This window comes from Phoca vitulina, unplaced genomic scaffold, assembly GCF_004348235.1.
Source record: "Phoca vitulina isolate PV1807 unplaced genomic scaffold, GSC_HSeal_1.0 scaffold60, whole genome shotgun sequence".
In the NCBI taxonomy this organism is placed as follows: Eukaryota; Metazoa; Chordata; class Mammalia; order Carnivora; family Phocidae; genus Phoca; species Phoca vitulina.
The window spans coordinates 8,029,249-8,051,329 of record NW_022589763.1 but is presented as its reverse complement, the minus strand read 5'-3'; the positions used below and the strand labels follow the sequence as shown (position 1 = coordinate 8,051,329).

The window sequence follows — 22,081 nt, the reverse complement described above, 5'->3', positions numbered from 1 at the left end:
TATCTAGAAGTAGATTCCTCAGGATACCTGGGCCCCTGGCTTCAGATTCCCAGTTTTTTACAATTTCCATATTTACAATTATGATGCCATTGTTTTCAAAATATTATTAGTTGGGTGGTTCATCCAACTAAATTCTAAGGGCTCAAACATGGGGGACACATCTTATTTCCCTTCTTCCCACCCTGTACACCTACACAGAGCAGGGGAAGGGCCACTGGCCACGTCCAGTACCGTGGGAACCCTGAAGAATGGAGACAAGCCACCCATAAACCCACCTTCCACTGGATAGCTACCCCTCTTGGGCTTGGATTGATGGATTTCACTGGGTCTGGAGTCTCCACTCTGGCCCCAGACCCTGCCTTTGTCTGGACTTAGCTCGTGGGAAACTGCACACAAATCACAGGATGCCAGGCGCGGGGAGGGACCTCTGGGGTATTTAAAAGTGCATGCTTCCACGAGGGATTGCAGAACAGAGGCCAGTTTTCAGTGGTGTTGTGAACCTCCGGTGTGTGCTAAAAATTATTTGGTTCATCTGGCAGCATTTGCAAAGAGTGTATGTTTCTCCTGTTTCCAAATTCTTGCTGTGTCCTTTTCCGATGTGCACCTAAAAACTATGGCACAGAAAGCGGTGCTTCGAGCCCTGCCCCCAACCCCCAACTCAGATCCAGCCTGGCACCCACACCAGTCCTGCCGTTTTGGCAGATTCTCCAGGCCTCCGGCTTCCAGCGGGGTTCCCCAGACATGCCCAGGTCCTGCAAGCCTTCTGGGACTCAGTTTACCCAAAGTGGCACGGTCAGGCCGGCAGCCAGCCCGGCCTTCCTCCCGTCTGCAGTCCCCCCAGGCTGCATTACTTGGCCCCTCTCAGGCCTGCCCTCTCCTAGGGTTCCCGCCATTGAGACTCTCCCAAAGGAGGGCTTTCCAAACACCGAAACTCCGCCCTCGCCGGAGCGGGTTCCGAATCGCCTTCCAGCGTCAGGCCCACACCCCTTTCAAAGTTAGCCAAAGTCGCTCTTTCTTGGAAACCCAAGCTCGCCCTCTCGCTGGTGTTGAGGGCTTTAGCAGCCCCAGCCCTGGCAGCCCGGGTCCCACGGGCCTGGCAGGAGTGGAGTGGCAGGAGGTAGGAGCGCCGGCCGCCCTGACACCTGTCGTGGGCGCGCTCGGTCGCTGCAGCCCCCAACGGCAGGCGGCGGCGGCCTTGACAGGAGCCGCCAAGAGCGGAAGGAATTAAGCGCCCGCCCATCCCATCTGACTCGGCCGCTCCCCTCCTCTCCTCCTCCTCCTCCCCCTCCTCTCCTCCTCCTCCTCCTCCAGCACCACCACCACCACCACCTCCTTCTCCTTCCTCTGCGCGGCTGCCGCCACCTCCTCCCGGTCCCTGTCAGCTTCTCGGCGGGACGCTGGTGCCTGCGGGCTTTGCAGCGCGCTCCAGGCGCAGGGAACGGGGCTCGCGTCCGGGGGCTGGCCCGGGATGGCGGTGAAATAGGGGGACCTCGGAGAGGCGCCTCGACCCCAGGCTGTGCGCGGGGGCCCGTCACTTCTTCTCGGTGGCGACATGGGGGACCCGGTATACCGCGAGAAACCGCAGCTGCACTACGCGGTGAGTGTCCCGGCGCGCGCAGAGGCGACAGGGGGCGCCACTTGGCCGGCCTGGGAGGGGACAGCGAGGGGTTGATGGGATCCGCGTCTCCCCAGAGGTCCTCGGTCGGGGGTTAGGGGGGTGGAAGGTGTCGCGGGCGTCACTCCCCAGTGTCACCTGCTTAGAAACTTGGCTGCACCTTAGAATGGGAGCCCCCACCCCTGAAGCCCGCGTTCCTTTACCCCGCGGGGTGGACACTGCGTTCGGGGCCAGAGGCTGGACCCTGCTGCCGCCTCGATGGCCAGGGCGGAGAAATGGGGCTCCTGGGGCCCAGTTCGCCCATTCAGCCTTCGGTCAGATATGCTGCAGGAACGAGAATAGAACTGGACGGGAGGCAGGGCTGCTCCGTGATATCTGAGCGTGTGGCTGGCTAGTGGACTCTCCGGAGAAAATGCTGCAGGGCACTTTGGGGTGCAGCCGGTTTGCTTCTGGAAAAGAGGGTGTGCATTTCCCTCAGAGTTTGTAGCAGGACAGACTGTTGCACATTATCTGATGAACACGAGAGGACGCCAGGGGGTCTTCTCCCAGTGGCTTCTCTCCTCCCTATTGACTCAAATACTCGGCAGATATTTACTGGGGACCTACTGCGTGCCAGGCACCGCGTGCGCTTCGGCGCCGGGCTCCGCAGGACACAACAGACTAAAAGCTCATGGGCTTTTCCTCTTTTAAAGAAGGAGTCAAGATTTCAAGGTGAATGACCGACGGACCAAATCCAGATTCTAGCTTAAGTTTATTTTTGAGAGAGAGAGAGAGAGAGAGAGAGAGAGAGAGAAAAGGAAGATGTTTCTGAGGAACGAGGACTACTCCTGAAGGTTCTGAATGCCTCCTGCAGGAAGCCGGCGGGCAGCCGCGTTAGCTCACTGCACTCTTCGGGCATTTATTTTCCACTTGTAAGATGTGGTGTTTTGAGATGGGCCATTGCAGTCGTCCGGCCATCTGCTACTTTACTGAGTTCTCCTTGACACGATGTTCACTGCTGAGATTATACATGCTACTTTAAAATCGGAGAGAAGCAGGCAAAAAGTTAAGAATCGTCAGTATTTAAAATCAGGCTGACAGTTATCCGTCTGGAATTCGTGTCCTCCAAAATGCGCTGTCCACATTAAAAAAAATATTTTTAAAGAAAGGAGTGGAGGTGGACAGGTTCTTGTTGCCAGGGTGGGTCCTGGATCAGCTGGGGGGCCATTGGGCTAACCTGGAAGCTCTGCCCTTTCAGTTGATGGGTTGGGGGGAAAAAAAAGGGCCTGAATGAGAAAATCATCAGGGTCCCTACAGGGTGAACATTCTAGGAACCTTATGACGGCTTTCTCTAGTTTTGCCAGTTACTTGCCTTGAAATGACAAGTGAGACACTAGTAAGTTACTAACGCTCGTTTTTGGAGACACTAGCCGTGCCGTGATTTTCCTTTTAAAGTGGTATTAAGGGTAAGCCATTTTTTGGCAGAGGTTTCTTTGCACTGAAGGATCTGGAGTCTGTGCTCATTATGCCCAGTCGACATCTTACCCCACCACCTTTTCCAGATTTTGAACTGTGTGCTGATGCCCTTTGATTTGCCATCTGAGGTCTCTATGCCATTTACGAGGTGGAGGAGGAAAGGGGAGAACTGGTTCCTTAATTTTAAAAAAATCTATTCATTCTACGAATGATTATTGCCTCAGTTATGCAAATGCATCCCCAAACAATCTAAAAACTATTTTCGTTCAGCTGTCTCATTCTGCTAAAAGCATAAACTTAGAGTCAGGCTACTGCTGACATCTCTGCCTGTGCTCTGAAGATTCGCTGATGAACTAGCCTTTCATTCTAGCACAGATCACCACATGCATGTTTTCTGATTTAGGACTATAAAAAAGAAGATTCCAGAGGGAATTTGTTGGCTTTCAGGTTGGAAGAAGTCCCCCGGGGTCCTCTGAAGTTTCTCATGCATACTTTAGGGTGATAAAGCAGCAGTATTCAGCAGCTCTGTATCAGTCCCAAGTCAAAAGAATGTTCTTTATGAAGTGTGACCCATTGCTTTTCATATTAACATAACCCTCTATGCCTTAACATCTCTTCTAACACTGCTCTCTTCGTCTGCTTCCCCCATACTGGTTTAAGTAATTCCAAAAGCTTGTTTTGCCTTTTAGCACGAATAGTCACTTCCTTTGCGCCACATGGTTCTGCCCCACTGTGTATTGTCCTGGGGTCTTGGGGGCTTTTTTAGTCTGTGTCTTCCTGGAAACGAAATACCCTTCATGTGTTCTCAGTAGCTCTTGCCTACCCTGAGATATAATCCAGGGGGCAAGTATTTAATGTTCTCCCTTCGGTGCTTTTTCGTTTGTCCCAGGCGAGACTGCCCGTAAGAAATCAGTGGCTCACATTTTATTCATTCGTCAAACATTTGTTGAGTGCCTATTGTGTGCCAGCTATTAGGTCAGTTTTCTAAAGGGACGACTGAATAGTGAAAATGTTAAGAATTGCCACGAACACTTCGCTCATCTTTTTATAATGGTCACCGGGAGAGAAACACAAACACTCACAGAGACAAGAGCATCCTCCATTTGTATAACGTGACACTTTTCCAAAGTATAGCACCACCGTCTTCTTGTTTTTATCATCAGAACAAAAATGTTCTGTAGCAGCTAATGTTCTCCTCCCAACCTTTCCTCCCACGGTTTTCCCACGTTCGGTTTATGGTGACTCCGTCCTTCCAGCTGGGTGTCGTCCTTGACGCCTTTTGGTGACTTGGTCAGATTTGCATTTTGGAACATCTGCTTGGAGCCCAGGATGGAGCTGAGGGTGAGCAGGAGCCAGAGTGCATCCTGGTGGTGGGGCCAGTGAGAGAGGGGAGTAGAATGACCTCCATAGGACGGCAGCTGGGCCGGAGGTGGAGAGGAGTTAGGGGATCTGAGAGATACTTAGGACCGTGAACCAGCCGGTCTTCGTTTGCATGGGCCACAGAGATGCTGGGGTATGACAGTCGGGGATGATGTGCGTGAATCAGTGATTGCCTGGCAACACTTTTAGAGAAACGGCAGGTCATGATAAGCCCCTCCTTATTACCGTTATACAAGCTGCAAAGCGTTTGGACGCAGTGTGTGTCAAATCCAGCTAGTGGGTTAGACAGGTTTTCTGTTTCGTGGCCGAGGAAACCCAAGCCTAGAGCAGTGGAGCTCAAGGTGGCACGGGTGTAGCTGGTGACAGAATGGAGTGCTCTCTCCAAGTGCCCTGATTTCGCACAGCTCGTCTGACGCATTTAGACAATTGAGATGGGTGAGCCGAGCTGTACTTCCCCCTCCCTGTTCTGTCACCATAATAAACCAACAATCAAATATTGTCCCTTCAGTGACTTAATGTGACCATCCACATTGTCGAATCGCATGGCCAAATAGCCCTTTAATTGGACAGGTATAGACAAAACCCAAATTTTAAGGTATCTATTGAGTTCAGTGCCATGTCTCTATGTCTTTCTCAGGGTTTCTTAACCTCAGCAACATGCACATTTGGGGCAGGATAATTTTTTGTGGTGGGGCCGCCCCGCGCGGCATCCCTGGGCTCTACACATTAGATGCCGGTAGCGCCCCTTCTCACCAGCTGTGACGACCAAAAATATCTCCAGACATTGCCAGATGTCCCCTGGGGGGCAAAATTGCTCCCACTTGAGACCCACTGCGGTGTGTGATTTTCACGCATGTTTTTAGGAAGAGGTGACAATTACTGTGTAACAAGAAGATCTGAAAAGAGGAAACATGGCAAATGTTATGAGTATTATGTATACTATCCAGGGGACATACAGAACTTCAGAGACAGGCCGACACAGAGGCTCAGAGAGAGGCTCAAACCCTGGGGGCAGAGTAATGGGTCACCCGGTTTCCACGATCGCGGCCTTCACAGTTACCTCCTGCTCTTGGTGATCCCAAAAAGTTAGGTGGCTTGGCCTGGGTTAAAGATTACATTAATCTACCTTCCCCAACAGTCCCCGTATGCTTTCTTCCATTAACCACAAACAAAATATTACAAACCTTGATTGTCTGCCAAGATCATGTAGCGTAGGTCTAATTTCATGCAGTTAAGTATGGTGACTCCTTCAGTAGAATTACACAGTAGAATTACTGTGCTGAGCCTTGGTTTTAGAACAAGTTATCAGAGGCACTTTTGAGCAGCTCAGGAATACTATCATCCGAAGCAACTCCCTGGAGGCGCACACTTATTTTCATCCCCCTTCTATGAAAGGGAAACAAGGAGGAAGTTTCACGATGCCTCTGGCTAAGATAAATCTATGTGTGGGGTGATGTGTGTTCTGTTCACTGAGGTGTGACAGAAAAGCAGGGGGATTAGACTCTGACTTGACACTGATCCCGGGGGAGTCCAGCTGTCAAGGTGTAGCCATTCCCGTCCCTCGGGCCCGTCTACTTCTGAGCTCCTCCGTTGCTGACCTCACTTCCTCTTCGGTGTGATTGCCCCACCGTCTGTGCTCTTGACCACAGCCCCAACGTTAAACGCTGACCATTCCCTGGCTGTATGTGACCCCTCCTTAAGGAAGCCACCGGAAGGGCTAGGCTGCCTACCCTGAGACCGAGCCTCTCTTTACCGCAAACGGTTAAGGTCTTAATACGCAAGCTGCCAAATTTGCCCTCTGTGAACATTTGATTTCCAAAGACTTTGAAGCCATTAAGTTCACTTAATAATTCAGTGGTGCTGATTATAGGACATTCTTTGGTAATCCTGAAGACACCCCGAACTGGGCGCTGTTGCAGGGCCGAGCTGATACGCATCAGTTATCATCCATCAGCGCTGCCGGTGTAGACATCTTAGGAAATTGAGCAGGACTGGTACTGACCTGCTGCGCGGCCCAGAATTCACCTTTGTAGCTCTCTGCTTGTCGTCTGTCTCCTCACAAAAGCTAGTGTTTGGCTCGTTACAAGTAAATGGGAGATTACTGAATCCCCTTAATTCACAGCTCTACTAATTGTGGATGCCCTTTCTGGCCCCACCCCTACCCCACAACGTGCTGTCTTTTTGGTTGCTCTGAGAGCTTTTCCTTTATGTGGTCCCTTTGCTGTGGCACTCCCATCATCTTAGGAAGCTACATCCCCCACCCTTGAAGACCCTTCTTAAGCACCACTGTGAATGCATAAATAATCCAACTCCTCTTGCATGTTGCATTACATAGCTGCCAATTGTAGGAAAACAAATACTACTCTTTGCCTCGTCCTTTCTGCTAATGAACTCATGTGATTTACTTCTCCCATTCCCCACCCTGTGATAACCCTGGACCAAGTGTGCTTGAGTCTCAACTTGGCTGCGACGTTATTGTCTCGTCCCATGCAGCCCTTGCTGGCTTTCCGATTTCTCACTTGCCCCTTGCCCGTGTCACCTTCAGCCTTTCCCGTCTCAGTAGGTGGCCAGCCGCTCGGTGAGCTGCGCAGGCCAGAGTGCCTCGGGGGCAGCCCTGCCAGGTCTGTGTCGCAGTGCTCTCCAAATCCATCCTCTTCTTTGCATCCCCGCTGCTGTCACCTAAATCCAAGCACCCAGCTGTCCACACTAAGACAACATGGTAACCCTATATTCCAATCGTAGGACCAGCGAGATCTTTTAAAAAGATAATGCAATTGTGACATTTCGGCGCTTAAAGCTCTCCAGTTGGCTTCCATTACACTTAGACCGATCTCTTCGTCCATGACCATGGCCTTCCAAGTCCTCCCACATGGCCCCACCCTGCTCCCTAACACCCTCCCTCACCTTATCACTGCCCAGCCACCTGAGTGTCCCTTCCGTTCCTCGAATGCAACCAGCTCTTTCCCACCCGAGGCTTTTGTACTCGCTGTCTGTTCTGCCTGAGATGTTCTTTGTGCGGCAGGCTTTTATCATGCCCTCCAAACTGCGAGAGAAAACGTCACCTTCCCTGAGTGCTCTTTGCGAAGTGCTTCTGACCTCACTCAGTCACCCGTGATTAGATCACGCGGGCCACTGTCTTCGTGTTTGCCTCACTCCTTGGTCTTCTGTCACACATTCACCGTTTGTCTGTCGCTCCCTACCAATGTGGAAGTGTGTTCAGGTCAATGACCCAGTCATTCTTTTCCCACGGTAGCCCCACTGCTTCGAGGGCGCCCGGCCTGGGGTAGGCACCCAACAAATAGCCCGGAGTAGAGGCCCTTTGTAATCTTGGGCCTTAGTTTTTAAACATTTCCTGTCTGCTCTCCTGTGTCAGCCTTTAGCTGACTTCTTGATTTATTAGTGTCGAACAGCCTTGTCTAAATTTGCTACTTCTATTCTGATGGAGCTGGGGTACCAGTTTATTAAATCTATTAGTCCTGGGTCTAAAATTAGGAATCATAATCTCCGAAGTAGGATGGGAGCGATTCTCAGAAAGCCTGCACGCATGGACATGGGACCCGTGACTGTGTGTGAGTGAGGAGCTAAGGTCCGCTTCCATTCTGCAACCGCTCATCGAGGATGTGATATGGACAGGCCTGCTCCGGGGAAAATGCAGAGGCCCTGAACGAAGAGCAAAAGGAAGGAGGAGGGAGACAGCTCCCCCGTAGCTTTTTGCTCTCAGTCCCATCCAGGTTGGAGGTCTCCCGGGCAGCCCAGCCTGGCAGGTATGTCGGTGGTCTGTCTAGCTTGCCATCGACAAGGACTGCAGGGCCCTTTCTTAAGTCCTGGCCATGTGACGGAATGGAAATTACATGGCCTGTTTTAGATTGTAAGCTCCGAAATGATGGGAGTAAATGGATTTCAAGGTCTTAGGTGCTTGTAAAATTTTGGACTAAGATCCACCAGGGTTTACAAATGAATGCAATTAATTTCATATCCTTTAACATAGCTTCTCAGATTTTCTGATTCTAACGTTATTTTCAAAAGACCCACCTTTCTGATTTGTGTTATTCTTAACTACATTCTGAATACTTACAAACGTGAAAGGTAGATCAAACAAAACAACAAGGTCTCCGACCTCATGGTGACGACTTGGAGGCAAATATGGGATACGTCTCAATTTGGATGAGTTCTACACAAAGTATAAGACTAATTTGTTCATTCAAATATGATCATCGTTACTAAAGGCTCTTTCCCTGAGAGATGTCATGACCGTTTGAAATGAAAACTGGTCAGGATTTTCTCCCCTTCTCTCTGGTTATTTGACACATTCTTTGAACTCTTCTAACTTAAAAATTTTTCAGAGTACAATTTGAGTGTTTGGAGTGTCAGCTAAATTAGATTTCTGAAATGAAGTTTTCAGAAGAATTTGGAGTTGTGGCTTTGGGGAAGAGTTGCCATGGAAACAGCAGAAGACGTTCGGATGAATAAACTTTAAAAATATTTTTGAATGACCCCTTTCTGCAGCTGACTGAAATATCTGGTAAAGAAACGTATAAGTCAGTCCAAGTAAAATAAAGAGGCGAAAAGCCTCCCTCCAGCATGTGGAGCCCCTCGGCTGTGCAGCCGCGGAGCTCCCCTGCGCCAGGTGGGTGCCACTCCACATGGGCAGAGCTCCCCGACATCGCTCTGGATTCCTCCAGCACTGTTTGCATTAGATCCACAGGATAATAATAGTTTAGCGAGAGAATGGAATCTCGAGTTTGCCGGAAGACTTTGAAAATGGTAACACATAGTATTATTTTTGTAAGTATTTATGCGCATGACCTTCATAGTCCCATTATGATGTCACTTTGATGGTCTAAGCAAAATGTAAAACACTGATCTCAAAAGATGAGGCATTCCCCCACCTTAGCTCAGGAGGAAGATGGCGCACCCGAACAGGCTTCGCTTCAGGAACGAACTATCCCTGATGTGTCAGTAAGTTTAAGGGAACCCCAAAGGGGGTGGTGCAGCACGAAGCCTTAGCAGCACGGGAAGCTGTTACCCTGTGGGCACCGGGAAGGGCCGGGGTTACCAGAACCCCGTGACTTCCAACCTCAGCCGAAGGAGCCCCGGAAATGTACCCAGAGAGGATTGCAGCAAGGGCAGAATATGGAGAAGCAGGGATGGGGTGGGACGAGGAGTACCCTGACCTGTTGGTCTTCCTGCTCTCTCATCTCCCCTTTCTAGTACCAAGCCCAGCCCATCCACTGAGAGGCAGTCCATGGGGATCAGCCTCACAGGACACAGGCCAGCAGAGAGATGGGCGGAAGTTTTTGTTTTGTTTTGGCAGAAGCAGGAGGGGAGAGTTTGCAAACATAAAACTCATCCTATGCATGTTCAGTTTTCTTTGGGGTTTACTTACACTGTGAAAGACCCTAAATTCCTAAGTATATGGAAGATTTTCAGATTGCTTAGAATGTCTCTTTTCTCTCCCCTGTGGGTTGTTTCAATGACCACATTTAAACGAGTAATGTGTTATGCCAGCTGCATCCATATGTGATGTGCATGTCTTTAAAAATATTCATATTACAAGCCTATTAAAGTACTCTCTCTTCACTTATTATACCATGATATATTTTACATATGTATTGTAGTGAATTTCATATTGAGAAGCTCTGTACTTGATTCAAAAATACTTTGGTCTAAATTTCTTAATATAAATTTAAACTATAATCAGTTTTTCCCCTATATGCCCATTGGAATAGTCTAACGTAATTTATTTCCCAAACAATGAGAAAGGAAGAATTGGTGTGGCTCTTTTTCTGGTCGATGGGTACAGAGTTTGAATCCTTAATGTTATACATCAAAATGGGTTGATCCGTGCTTTCATGAAAAGTTATTCTCATTTCTCTCTGGTGGGTGAGGAGTGGTTGCAAGTGAGGACTACGGTTTAACCACCCTGTTAACTCCAGTTAACTTAGCAGAGAGAAAACTACCGTTTCAACCCTGACTGCAGAAAGTGCCTCTCATTCCTAAGTTAGTTCCCTGCTGAGGCCCCTGTGTATCCACTTTCATAACATCCACCTTGCTTGTAATTGCTTCTTTAAACACCATATTCATGACAGAACTGAAAAATCCCAAGGGGCAGAGGCTAGGACCAGGGGCGTATCTGGACTCCACATCCTTGGCCACAGGTAGCATGGACCTGACACTTGGTATGTGCTTGAATGCCGGCAAAATTAATTAATGACTTAGAGCTCTTAGAAATAATTAGGCAGACTTAACGTAATAATACCAGCCAGTATTTATTGAATGCTTCCCACGAGCCCTTGACATTCTACATTATTTAATCCTTAAGAGAACCCTGTAAGGTAGGTCCTAATATCATCTCTGTTTAAAAGATGAGGAAACTGAGGGACCGAGTTTAGACGTTTCAAGGTCACACGGCTAGTAAGTTAAGTAGTGGGACTAGGACTCAAATCCTTGTCTCTTTGACTGTCGAGTCTCAGTGCTTGAACCACTGCACAGTGGCTGATGGCTAAAATGCAATGGGCTTGAGACCATAGCTTTAAGATGATGCTTTTTTTTTTTTTAAAGATTTTATTTATTTGACAGAAAGAGACAGAGCGAGAGACAGAACGCAAGCAGGGGGAGTGGGAGAGGGAGAAGCAGGCTTCCCGCGGAGCAGGGAGCCCGATGCGGGGCTCGATCCCAGGACCCTGGGATCATGACCTGAGCCGAAGGTAGACGCTTAATGACTGAGCCACCTCGGCGCCCCAAGATGATACTTTTAAAACTCTCATTTTGTAATAACTGTAGACTCAAAGGAAGTTGCAAAAATGCGACCGAGATATCCCGGCACCCTTTACCCAGCTTCTGTGAATGATAGCTTCCTACATACCTAGGGTACAATATCACACCCAGGACTTTGACACCAGTGCATTTCTATTAACTTGTCTACAGACCTTGTTCACATCTCATCAGTTTTTGACGTGCATTCCTTTGGGTACATGTGAGTGAGTGAGAGAGAGAGAGAGAATAGTACCATGCAGTTGTTTTCCGTGTACAGACGGGCATATCCGCCATTCAAGATACAGAACTGTTCCACCACCCCAAAAGAACTCCTTCATGCTACCCCTTTGTGGTGACACCCATACTGCATCTTACCCCCATCTCTAATCCAGGCAGCCCCTCACCTGTTCTCCATAAAATGACACCTCTTAAATGACCCCATCTGTCCTTCCAGCACAATCGCAACATTCCTTTTCTTCTTTTCTTCTTCTTCTTTTTTTTTAGGGGGGCGGAGGGGGAGGGCAGAGGAAGAGGGAGAGAGAGAATCCCAAGCAGGCTCCACGCCCAGCGAGGAGCCCGACGCGGGGCTCGATCTCAGGACCCTGAGATCATGACCTGAGCCGAAACCAAGAGTCGGACGAGCAACCGACTGAGCCACCCAGGCGTCTCACAGTGGCAACATGCCTGTCTTCACTCATCATTTATGCCCAAACCATCCAGAAACGTAACAGGAGAAAGTGAAATGAATTGAGAATGAGATCAGAGAGGATTTTTGTATTCTTGTTGTTAGTAATATATACAACCGCAAATAAAGAACATCCTGTTTGGTATTTTTACCTGAGCACGGTGGTAATTTTGTCATTGCAACTCTTGTGTTTTCTCTCGCAAAGGGCTTTTGATCGAAACACCACAGGCTTTTTTAGCTCCTGCACGGAGGCCCCGTGCTCCCTCTCTGCATGGCTGTTCTGATGGAACATCCATTTCAGGAATGACAGCCGCATGGGTGAACTTGCAGCAGCCTGGAAAAGGTACATGAGAACTGGCACTCTGCCCTCCACAAGTCTTTCTGAGCAAGGAGAAACACACACCCCGCATGCACTTGCTATAGCCATGACCCACTTGTGCTCTGCGCAGCACAAGGGTTATGTAAACCCTGGCCTTCATGATACACATGCATTTTTACTCATTCATTTCAGAGGGAGTGGTGGTTCATAGACCTCTCTTGGGGAAAAGTTTGAACCTTATCAAGATTAGCCGTTTCAAAAAAAAAAAAAAAAAAAAACAACAACCCTTAATAGCTGTTTTTATTCAGGATGGCTGCAGAGTGAAACCTTATCATCGGGACACAGTTATAAAGACTTCCTGCATTTATTTGGTTCCCAGTATTTAAAAAAAAGGTGTAAAAAGTGCTGATGCTCTGTGATTCTGCAAACATAGGCTCACTCTTATTGGATGCTTCAGTGACTGCCGAGTGTTACTATGTGATTTGCCTTGATCTTTATTGGAAAAGGAGACTATTTTTTAAAATCTAGACATTCTTAGACCAACCTGTGGCTTTTAATTAGGTAGGCAGGTCATGCCATCATTACCATGGTGGTTCCTCATATCACCGTTGTAGGGAGTCTAAGGAGAACCTGGATGTGAAGAAGTGTAGGGCCCTCCATGGGATTTCTGCACCAGGGTACACTTTTTTATTTTGTATATCTTTAAAAAGAAATGAAATCTAGAACCCCTGGCATGCAGATGCATACAGACACCCAAAATGGTGCTTGACTGTGTAGTTCTGTTGACTAAAATGTAGAATCGTCTCTTCCTGTTGGTTAGCTATGGCCACACTATTGCTGTGTGACAAGCTACTTTGACATTCAGTGCCTTAAAACAGCCATCACTTATTCTCCTGGATCTGTGGGTCAGCTGGGGTCGGCTTACTTGGGCAGAGCTCAGCTGTTTGACCCATGGTCAGTCTGCTAGTCCTGCAGGGCTTGGCGCCTCAATTAGTTCTGTTCCACGTGTGTTTGTTCTAGGGCGCGGGTTGGTAGGGCAGCACCCACCTGGGGAAGTGCGGAGGCACAGTATGACCAGCAGAACGGACTAAGGATTCTTAATGCCATGGGTGGGACTCCGGCACACGCTCATCTCTACCTACCCGCCATTGGCCCAGGCGAGTCACGTGTCCAAACCTAATGTCAGAAGATAGGGAAAGAACTCTGCCTCCATGATGGAGCCGTGGCAAGTTTGTGAGTGCAGTGAGGGGTGAGAAGTGGTGGCAAATCATTTACCTTCCCACGATATGTAATCAGATTCTTCTGAACATGCTGATGTTTTGAAGAAGGTGCAGATCTATCTCATTTTTTCCCATTTGGTCAATGAGCTCTTTCTGCCAAGGGTAGGTCTGTATCTTTCCTTATGACCTAATTAGACAACAAAGGCAAGGTGATGGGGCCATCCCACTGGCACCAGTCCCCACAAATCCACATTGATTGGATATAGACTGAACAGATAGCAAGGGAATATTTAGAAATAGGATGAATAGTATTAACCTTTAAACAGAATATTATTATAGTCTTCCCCTGTTTCCTTGTGTGTAGCAGCTCTGGTTCCTCAATCTGTCAGAAGGAAAACATTCAGAATCACCTCCTGGGAGATTTTTTAATCTGCTTTGATTTACTGGTGTCACTTTAAAAAGATTTATAAATTCAGCTCCTGTTTTAAAACCTAGAAGAATTATAGATGAGGTCATTTATAATTGGAAGAAAAATACATTTAATCCTTCAGTTCAAACAAACTGGAGCCAACCTTTGGAAATTAGATGGTTAATTTGATCAATTTTGACATGTAAATGGATAAGCTAAATTAGAAGTAATGCATACACACAAAATCTCCTCTCTGAGGTTTAAAACCTTTGCCCTGTCTTCTTCCATTATATCAATTGATTGAACAGTTGCCAAATCCTGGTGGTTTTTTTCTTCCTCCCCCAGTTTGCTCTGTAGTTGATTTTACCTAGCAGAGCACCTGCTATTATTTCAGCCACTCAGTTGTCTAAATCAGGGGTCAGCAAAGCATGGCCCATGGACCAAATCCAGACCGCTGCCTGCTTTTTTACAGCCCACAAAACTCAGAATAATCATTATGTTTTTAAACAGTGGGGGAAAAAAATCAAAAGAAGACGATTTTATGACATGTGAAAATTATATGCAATACCAATTTTAGCATCCATAAATCCAGTTTTATTGAAAACAGCCACACCCATCATTTATGTATCGGTTATGGCTGCTTTCACGCTAACACCAGAGTTGAGTGGTTGCAATAGAGTGGATGGCAGGAAAGCCTACACTGTGTGTTATCTGGCCATTTACTGACAAAGTTTGTGGATCTCCGGTCTAAAACTATGCCTCATGTTACCACAGATACCATAGACAGGTCTACTATTAATATAAGAACAAAGGCAAAAGGAAGGGGACACACATCCTTTTTGTGGAAGAGAATTCCGGGAATATTCAGATGAAGGCAAAATAAGATGGAACATTCATTTATCTGCCGGTATGTGTCCAGCGCTCAAGGAAAATTTCAAAAAAGGATAATACCTAGTTTCTACTCTCAGGCTTCCTCTTGAATAAAAAGCACGATGCATCCACATACAGCTCATAGTGTCTGAAACCTATCTGCCTTTTCTAATTCCAAGTCACCAGAAAACCCTTTGGAATTTTTAAGTTGAACGTAATATTTTTTTTAATGGCTTATCTTGTAAATATTCTAGGCAGAATCATTTTCATGAGCATTACTGTTCTTACCAGTTCAAAGTTGAGGATTGAACTCTGAAAAATGTCATTTACTCATTGGTTTAAAATGCTGGCCCCTCTTGTTTTGCATTGGAGATTTTTACATTAGTGTATCCAGAACTCCCTCAGAGGAAAGAATGTAAAGGGCCTCCGAGGGCTGACCCTTAAAACACCACTGCCCCGTTCATTAAACTCTGCAGTGCTCGCTGAGCGCTTAGCCACAAGAGGTGTGTGGGGAGAGAGCTCTCAGTCCTGCCATTGCAGCCTGTGTTTGGCCAAGGGATGTGACCCCCTCTTATGCTTTGTGATGTTTCTCTTGGCTCACTCTTCCACATTCTTGTGACCTTTGAATGGAGATGTCTTTACAGCGTTAGCCCCTACAACATGGCCTCCCACTATCATTTCCTGCAGGTCTTGTCTTAGATCTCAGCAGCTTCCTGAGTAAATGTCACCTTGGTGTCTCCTAAGAGGAGCTTGGGAGGCTCACAAAACCGGGTTCCCACCAGATACAAAGCATAACGTCTGTGAGTCATCTTGTCATTGGACTCCACAGGAGGATGGGCCTGGAATTCTTGTCAGTTCCAAAGTGGGGGGCAAGGTGGGGCACCGAATAGGGAACCAGGAAAATGCCCCACAAGGTGGGGATCAAATGACCCCAGGGAAGGAAATTCCAGTTGAAAATAGAAAGCAGGTCAGCACCCTTGTGAGAGCCAGTGTACTAGACTCTGAAACTGGCCACCTGTGGCCTGTGGAGGCTGTTCTCAGAAGGCCGTGGATTGGCCTGAAGAAGGGTGTTGTGTTTCACGGCAGTAACTGGGTGGTACAAACCCAAAACGAAACATGATTTATCTACTTGCACAGTTGTGCTGGGCTGGAGAATTATGTGGAAATGACTCAATTTCATATATTTGTCATGTTGACCAGTGGTCAATTCATTAATAGAGAAAGGCAATTTGGGAACAATATTTTCTCGAGGACTATAGCGTATGTATTACATGGCGGGGGGGGGGGGTCAACTTCTAACTCCCCATGATAAGAATTTTGTTATTTTGTTAATTAAATTAAAAGATCTCAATAAGCGTTCCTGAAAACCACAGATCTATGATCGACTGTGAACTGCTCATATTACCAGGTTGCTAAGAAAGCTGGTGGCTCTTTGACTAGTCAAAACTTTTCAGAATATCTTTAAAGAGAGTTTAACGTCTCGAAACTTTACCAAAGCCCTGAGAAAGCTGTGGAACTGGGAGTCATTTGGGAAAGTTTTGTTTGCTTGATTCAGCCTGTGATCCAAATTTGGAGGAGATGAAACCTCTTTAGGGTTTCTTCTGCAAATAAAATAAAGAATGTGTGCTATAAACGTTTTTAACCAGTTTGACTTGGTGCTTTCTTTTGTGGGAGACGGATGCTGGAAGGGGGTAAAATGGACCCTTTTGACTTTAATGAGGAAATCTTGCATGATGGCAAAGTGCTGTCTGTTGGTCGGTTGTCACAGGCTTTTTATTTTCCAGTGGAGAAAACATGTTTGTAGGACTGGTTTTCAGGGGTTTCTTTGCAACCTTTAATTTATTTGTTACTTAAAAATTGTAAATACTACAGACACCAAATTCTTTGTCTAGAAGTAGGATTTTGTTAAAGGAGAGATATTTTTATCTATATTTTGTGTATGTGTATGAAAATATAATGATTTCCACAAACCTGTAGCAACAGAGGGTAGATGAGTGGTTGTCTGGGGCTTGGGGGTAGGAGAGGGGAGTGAACGCTAATGGGTACCAGGGACGTTATTAGGGTGATGGAAATGTTCTGATATTGGATTGCGATGATGTTGCACAGCTCGGGAAATTTACAGGTAAATTTTATGGTATGTAAATTGCATCTCAATAAAGTTGTTTTTAAAGAGGATGCCCCGATTAGAGAATCAAAAAGTGTTTGCTTATTTGCAAATGAATTGAAAGCAATGTTATACAACCAAACTTGAAGTACATTAGTAGCATTACAGCCTTTCTTTTTCACTTCTAGGCCACCCTCTTAGAAAAACCAAATGTAACAAATGAGAAAAAGCACCAATTTTTACTACTTATTCAAGATTCCCAGTAATCTGACCAAGCATACATTTGTGGGTAATACAGGAACATCGCACTGAACTAATCACCAGACTTCTAAGAAATCGGACTTTCTCAAATCAAAAGCCAAAAAAGATCTGAGCAACCATCAGAATTGTCTACATAATTTGGTGAAAATATTTTAAGACTGGGTTTTAGTTATGGTTGCACAATTTGGTCATTGGCTGAAAATCATAGATTCATACATTTAAAATGGGTGACTTTGATGATATATAAATTATACTGTGATAAAGTTAACTTCAGCATTGTCAATATATACATAGAATACCTTCCGGTAACACAGGCCCAAAGCCTGCATTCCACATAATGAAGTCACTGCCTCTGGGCAGTCTTGTCTTCCTCATCTTCCAGTCTTGTCTTCCTCATCTTATTTGCGGCATTTTGGCCGTGACTGTGTGACCCTGAAGTTTGCCTGGGGCTGTTGAAATTACTCCCTTTGCTCAAAGAGATTCTACAGGAAACAACTTCTCACTTATCTTTTTCCTTTATTTTCTTGCGCAGTGGAAATACCCCATTCTAATATTAGCTTCTTTTCTCTCCTCCTTTTTTTTTTAATTTTTTTTCTAATTTCTCTTTATCATTCCCTTGCTCTTGTGGTCAAGGTCATTCGGACCCTGTGGTTCCATTCGTATGGGCTTTCATTTTCATAACAGTTGGTAAGACTGTCCTGTGATAGCTGGAGATGTGTGCATTAACCCGTGGGATGCGCATGCTAAATGGTCTAGCATGGACACATGAGGTTCAGTAGGGACACCTTCCTCTCTAAACCCAAGGGATAGCTTTGTCTCCTTCACACCTCTATATAATTCACGCATTTAAATACAGTTCATACACTGAAAGTGTACAATTCGGAGGGTTTTGGTAGATCAACAGGATTGTGCAACTGTTAGCGATAGCTAATTTTAGAATATTGTGTCTCCCCTGAAGGAAAGCCTATATGCACTCGCATCAGATTCCATTCACTTCTGTCACCCTCCAGCCCGATTGCCACCCGTCTGCTTTCTGTCTCCATGGATTTGCTTATCCTGGACATTTCATATAAATGGAATCATACGCTATGTGGTCCTTTGTGACCATCTCCTTTCACTTAATGTGTTCAAGGTTCACTCATGTTGTAGGATGTATCAACACTTCGTTGCTTTTTATTGCCATATGATGTTGCGTAGTATGGAAACACATTTTGTTTATCCGTTCGTGAGTTGATGGACATTTGGATTGTTTCCACTTTTTTTTGCTGTTATGAATAATGCTGCTATGGACATTCATGTAGAAGTGTCGTATGGCTGTGTATTTTCATTTCTCTTGGGTATATGCCTAGAAGTGGAATTTATGGGTCACCGCAGTAACTCTAAGTTTAACCATTGGAGGAACATCCAGGCTGCTCTCAAAGTGACCGTGCCATTTCCCAGTCCCACCAGCGGCGTAGGAAGGTTCCAATTTCTCCACATCCTCATCAACCCTGTTATTGCCTGTCTTTTTGATCATAGTGATCCTAGTCGGTGTGGAGTGCTATCTCAGTTTTGTTATATTCTTCAGTTTTAAGCAAAGGCATGATAAAAGGTGATTCTTTGCTTTGCAACACTCTTTTCTGTAGCACTCTGAAACTGCCTATATATTTAAAACAGTGTCCTTTAAAAGAAATAGCTCACTGCAATCTGCACACTCCAGCAGCAGTATCCATTACAGAAAGCAAAGTGCACACAAAGGGCCCCCTCCTCCTCTCCTTGCCTGGGCCTCTGTGTCTCCTTGAGTGTGGAGGCCACGTGCTACCTTTGCGGTGCTCCTGGGAGGGCATGGCCGGGGTCCTCCAGCTCAACAGCTCTCCAGCCCCGGCACTCGGCAGGCAGCAAGACTCTGAGAAGGCCAGAGGGTGTGTGTTCACAGGTCCCTGCCTGTGCTCCTGAGTGAACACTTGACACAGATATCCAGCGAACCATGGGGTGCAATCCAGAGACCTCCCTCCCCCTCCTCTGAGGGCTGTGGAACCAGACCAACCTGACTGTGGCACTTGGTGTACCTGTCACACCTGGAGAAGTGCTGTTTAGGTCAAGACATCCAGGCTGAAGAGGCATTAGGTGGCAAAGAGAAGGAGAAAACACTCCACTCCTCCTGGGGAACAAGGAGGCAGAGCAGGTTCGAGGAAGTGATTGAAGGAAGTCCAAAGTGAGTAGAGGGAGAATGGCATAAGAGGCATTTGGAGAAATGAGTGGGGGGGGAGGGCAGGAAAAATTGCAGGGTCTTGTAGGCCACAGAGTAAGGATATTGGGTTATAACCTAGGAGCAAGAGAAAGCCATTGAAACATTTTAAGCATTGTGAGGGTTGGGGGTTGTGTGTGTGTGTGTGTGTGTGTGTGTGTGTGTGTGTGTGTATGTTATGATCAATTTCCTCTTCCATGAAAAGGACATGATGAAATTGTGTTACAGCCTTTTGAACACTGAGGATAGGAGGTCCTTTATCACCAGGACACCCGTAGGATCGCCAGTCCCTGGTTTTGGTCAACCCTGGTAGGAAGAATTCATGGATGACTGCTGTGGGATACTCCTATGTTAAAATCTGCTTCACTCTGTTCCCGGCTTCTTCTACTCTGACAGCCACTGAACACCAGTAACCACATCTCTCAGCAGCAGAGAAAGGCCCATTGGTTCCGTTGGGGCAGTGGCATGCATGCTGGGAAAGCTGTCTCACTATGCGTCCTCACAGGTTTCTGCCGATCGGGTGGCTGCTGGATCAGTCGCCACCCCGGGCCAATTAGCCGTGGCTCAGGGTTGGTCTGTAGGACCTGGATGGAGTTTTACGCTTAAGGAGCCCCCAGTGGCTGCTCACCTCAGCAGGAGGTAACTGTGGGGCAGGAAAGGACTCCATTGCCCTTCTCTGTAACAACAAGCAAACCACTGCCAAGAGCAACAATAAAAAATAATCTTGCAGGGTTGGGGCAAGGATAACAGATCCACCCACCCCCAGCCACATACACACATCACCTCAGTAGACTGCCTGACAGGTTACCAGGCTGGGTCTTAATCTTTGACACAGGAGCCAATGATAACACCTTTGACCAATGGACAGATGACTTATCGTTCTATTTTCATAGCTTTTTTTTAAGTTATGGTATTGAAGTCATTTGTTTTTTTTTTAGTTATTAATCTTACTGCTTCTTCCAACGTTTTGTTGAATAGCATTTCATCATGTTTTGGTTAAGTGATTTATGGCTGGCTCACAAATTCCAGTCTCAAGATTAAAGTTACTCACAAATTCCTCAGGACACTCATTGTGCTAGCAGAAATTTAAAAAAAAAAAAAAGAGAGAGAGAGAACTGTAGGATAACATTCCTGTATCTGATTCCTCCACGACTGTTGGAAGTCCTACCTCCTACCTCCACCCCATTCACCTCCAAACGGCCAGTAAGCATATGTAACATACATACAGTTGATCAATAAGGAGATGAAAAATGCTTAAAATCAGCAGCCGTCAGAGAAATGCAAATCAAAACTACAAGGAAATACCACTTTATACCCTCTAGGGCAGTAATAATCAACACGTCAGATAATAACAAGTGTTGGCAAGATGAGAGAACTGGAACCCTCATACACTGCTGGTGGGGATGTAAAATGGTGCAGACACTTTGGCACACAGTCTGGAGGTTCCTCAAAGAGTTAGACAGTTATCATATGACTCAACAATTCCACTTCTAGGTATACACCTAAGAGAAATGAAATATGTGCCAACATACAAACTTGTACGTGAACATTCATAGCAGCCTGATTCATACTAGCCCAAAGGTAGAAATAGTCCATTAACTGATGAATGGGTAAATGAGATGGGATAGACCCATACAGTGGAATATTATTCAGCATTTAAAAGGATGAAGTATTGATACACGCTTACAACATGGATGAACCTTGAAAACACTGTGCTAAGTGAAAGAAGCCAGCCCCAAAAGGTCACATATTGGGTGATTTTACGTAGGTGAAATGTCCAGAATAGGCACATCCATAGGGAGAGAAAGTAGATTGGTGGTTCCCTAGTGCTGGGGTTGGGGGAGGGGGAGTGACTGCTACTAGGTATGAGTGTCTCTTTGAAGTGATTAAAATGTTCTAAAATTGGGGGCGCCTGGGTGGCTCAGTTGGTTAAGCGACTGCCTTCAGCTCAGGTCATGATCCTGGAGTCCCTGGATCGAGTCCCGCATCAGGCTCCCTGCTCGGCAGGGAGTCTGCTTCTCCCTCTGACCCTCCCCCCTCTCATGTACTCACTCTCTCTCATTCTCTCTCTCTCAAATAAATAAATAAAATCTTTAAAAAAAAAAAAATGTTCTAAAATTGGTTGCAGTGATGGGGCGCCTGGGTGGCTCAGTTGGTTAAGCAACTGCCTTCAGCTCAGGTCATGAGCCTGCAGTCCCAGGATCTCTCCCTCTGACCCTCCCCCGTCTTGTGCTCTCTCTCTCTCTCAAATAAATAAATAAAATCTTTAAAAAATAAAATAAAATAAAATTGGTTGCGGTGATGGTTACAAAACTGTGAATATACCAGAAGCCGTTGAGTTGAACACCTTAAATGCATAAATTATCTAGTATATGAATGATATCTCAATAAAGTGGTTATAAAAAAATAAGCAAAGAAAGCCAACCAATGCTCGACATGAATGGTGTCTCCACTGTACGTTAATTGTCTAGGCCTATTTACTTATGAAACAAGACTCCTCAGTTCTCTATTTATGTGTTACTTTGCCATATATGTACTTAGGAAACTTCTCAGTTTACTTACAATATATATGTGACAGCCAGTTTATTTTATGTCATGGGAAACAGAAACAGAATGAGCAGAGGACTGTTTATGTGAGCACAGTCTGGCCTTTTGCTGGAGACTGGGATATATTTTAATGCCCCAAACCACCCACATACCCCACACATTAATCAGGGTCAACATGCTGGGAGCAGCCATGACTGCCGACCACAGGAAACTAGGATGCATTTTATGGGGAC

At 46.3% G+C, this 22,081-nt stretch overlaps 1 protein-coding gene across 1 annotated transcript in view; it reads left to right on the top strand.

Moving 5' to 3' along the window:
- Nucleotides 1–1,323: 1,323 nt before the first annotated feature.
- The window catches only part of ARHGAP6 (Rho GTPase activating protein 6), a 241,425-nt gene continuing 220,667 nt past the window's right edge, over nucleotides 1,324–22,081 (top strand). The window contains exon 1 of the mRNA XM_032391112.1: nucleotides 1,324–1,597. Within this exon, the coding sequence (XP_032247003.1) occupies nucleotides 1,553–1,597 (45 nt within the window). The 5' untranslated portion in view covers nucleotides 1,324–1,552. The remainder of the gene's footprint in view (nucleotides 1,598–22,081) is intronic.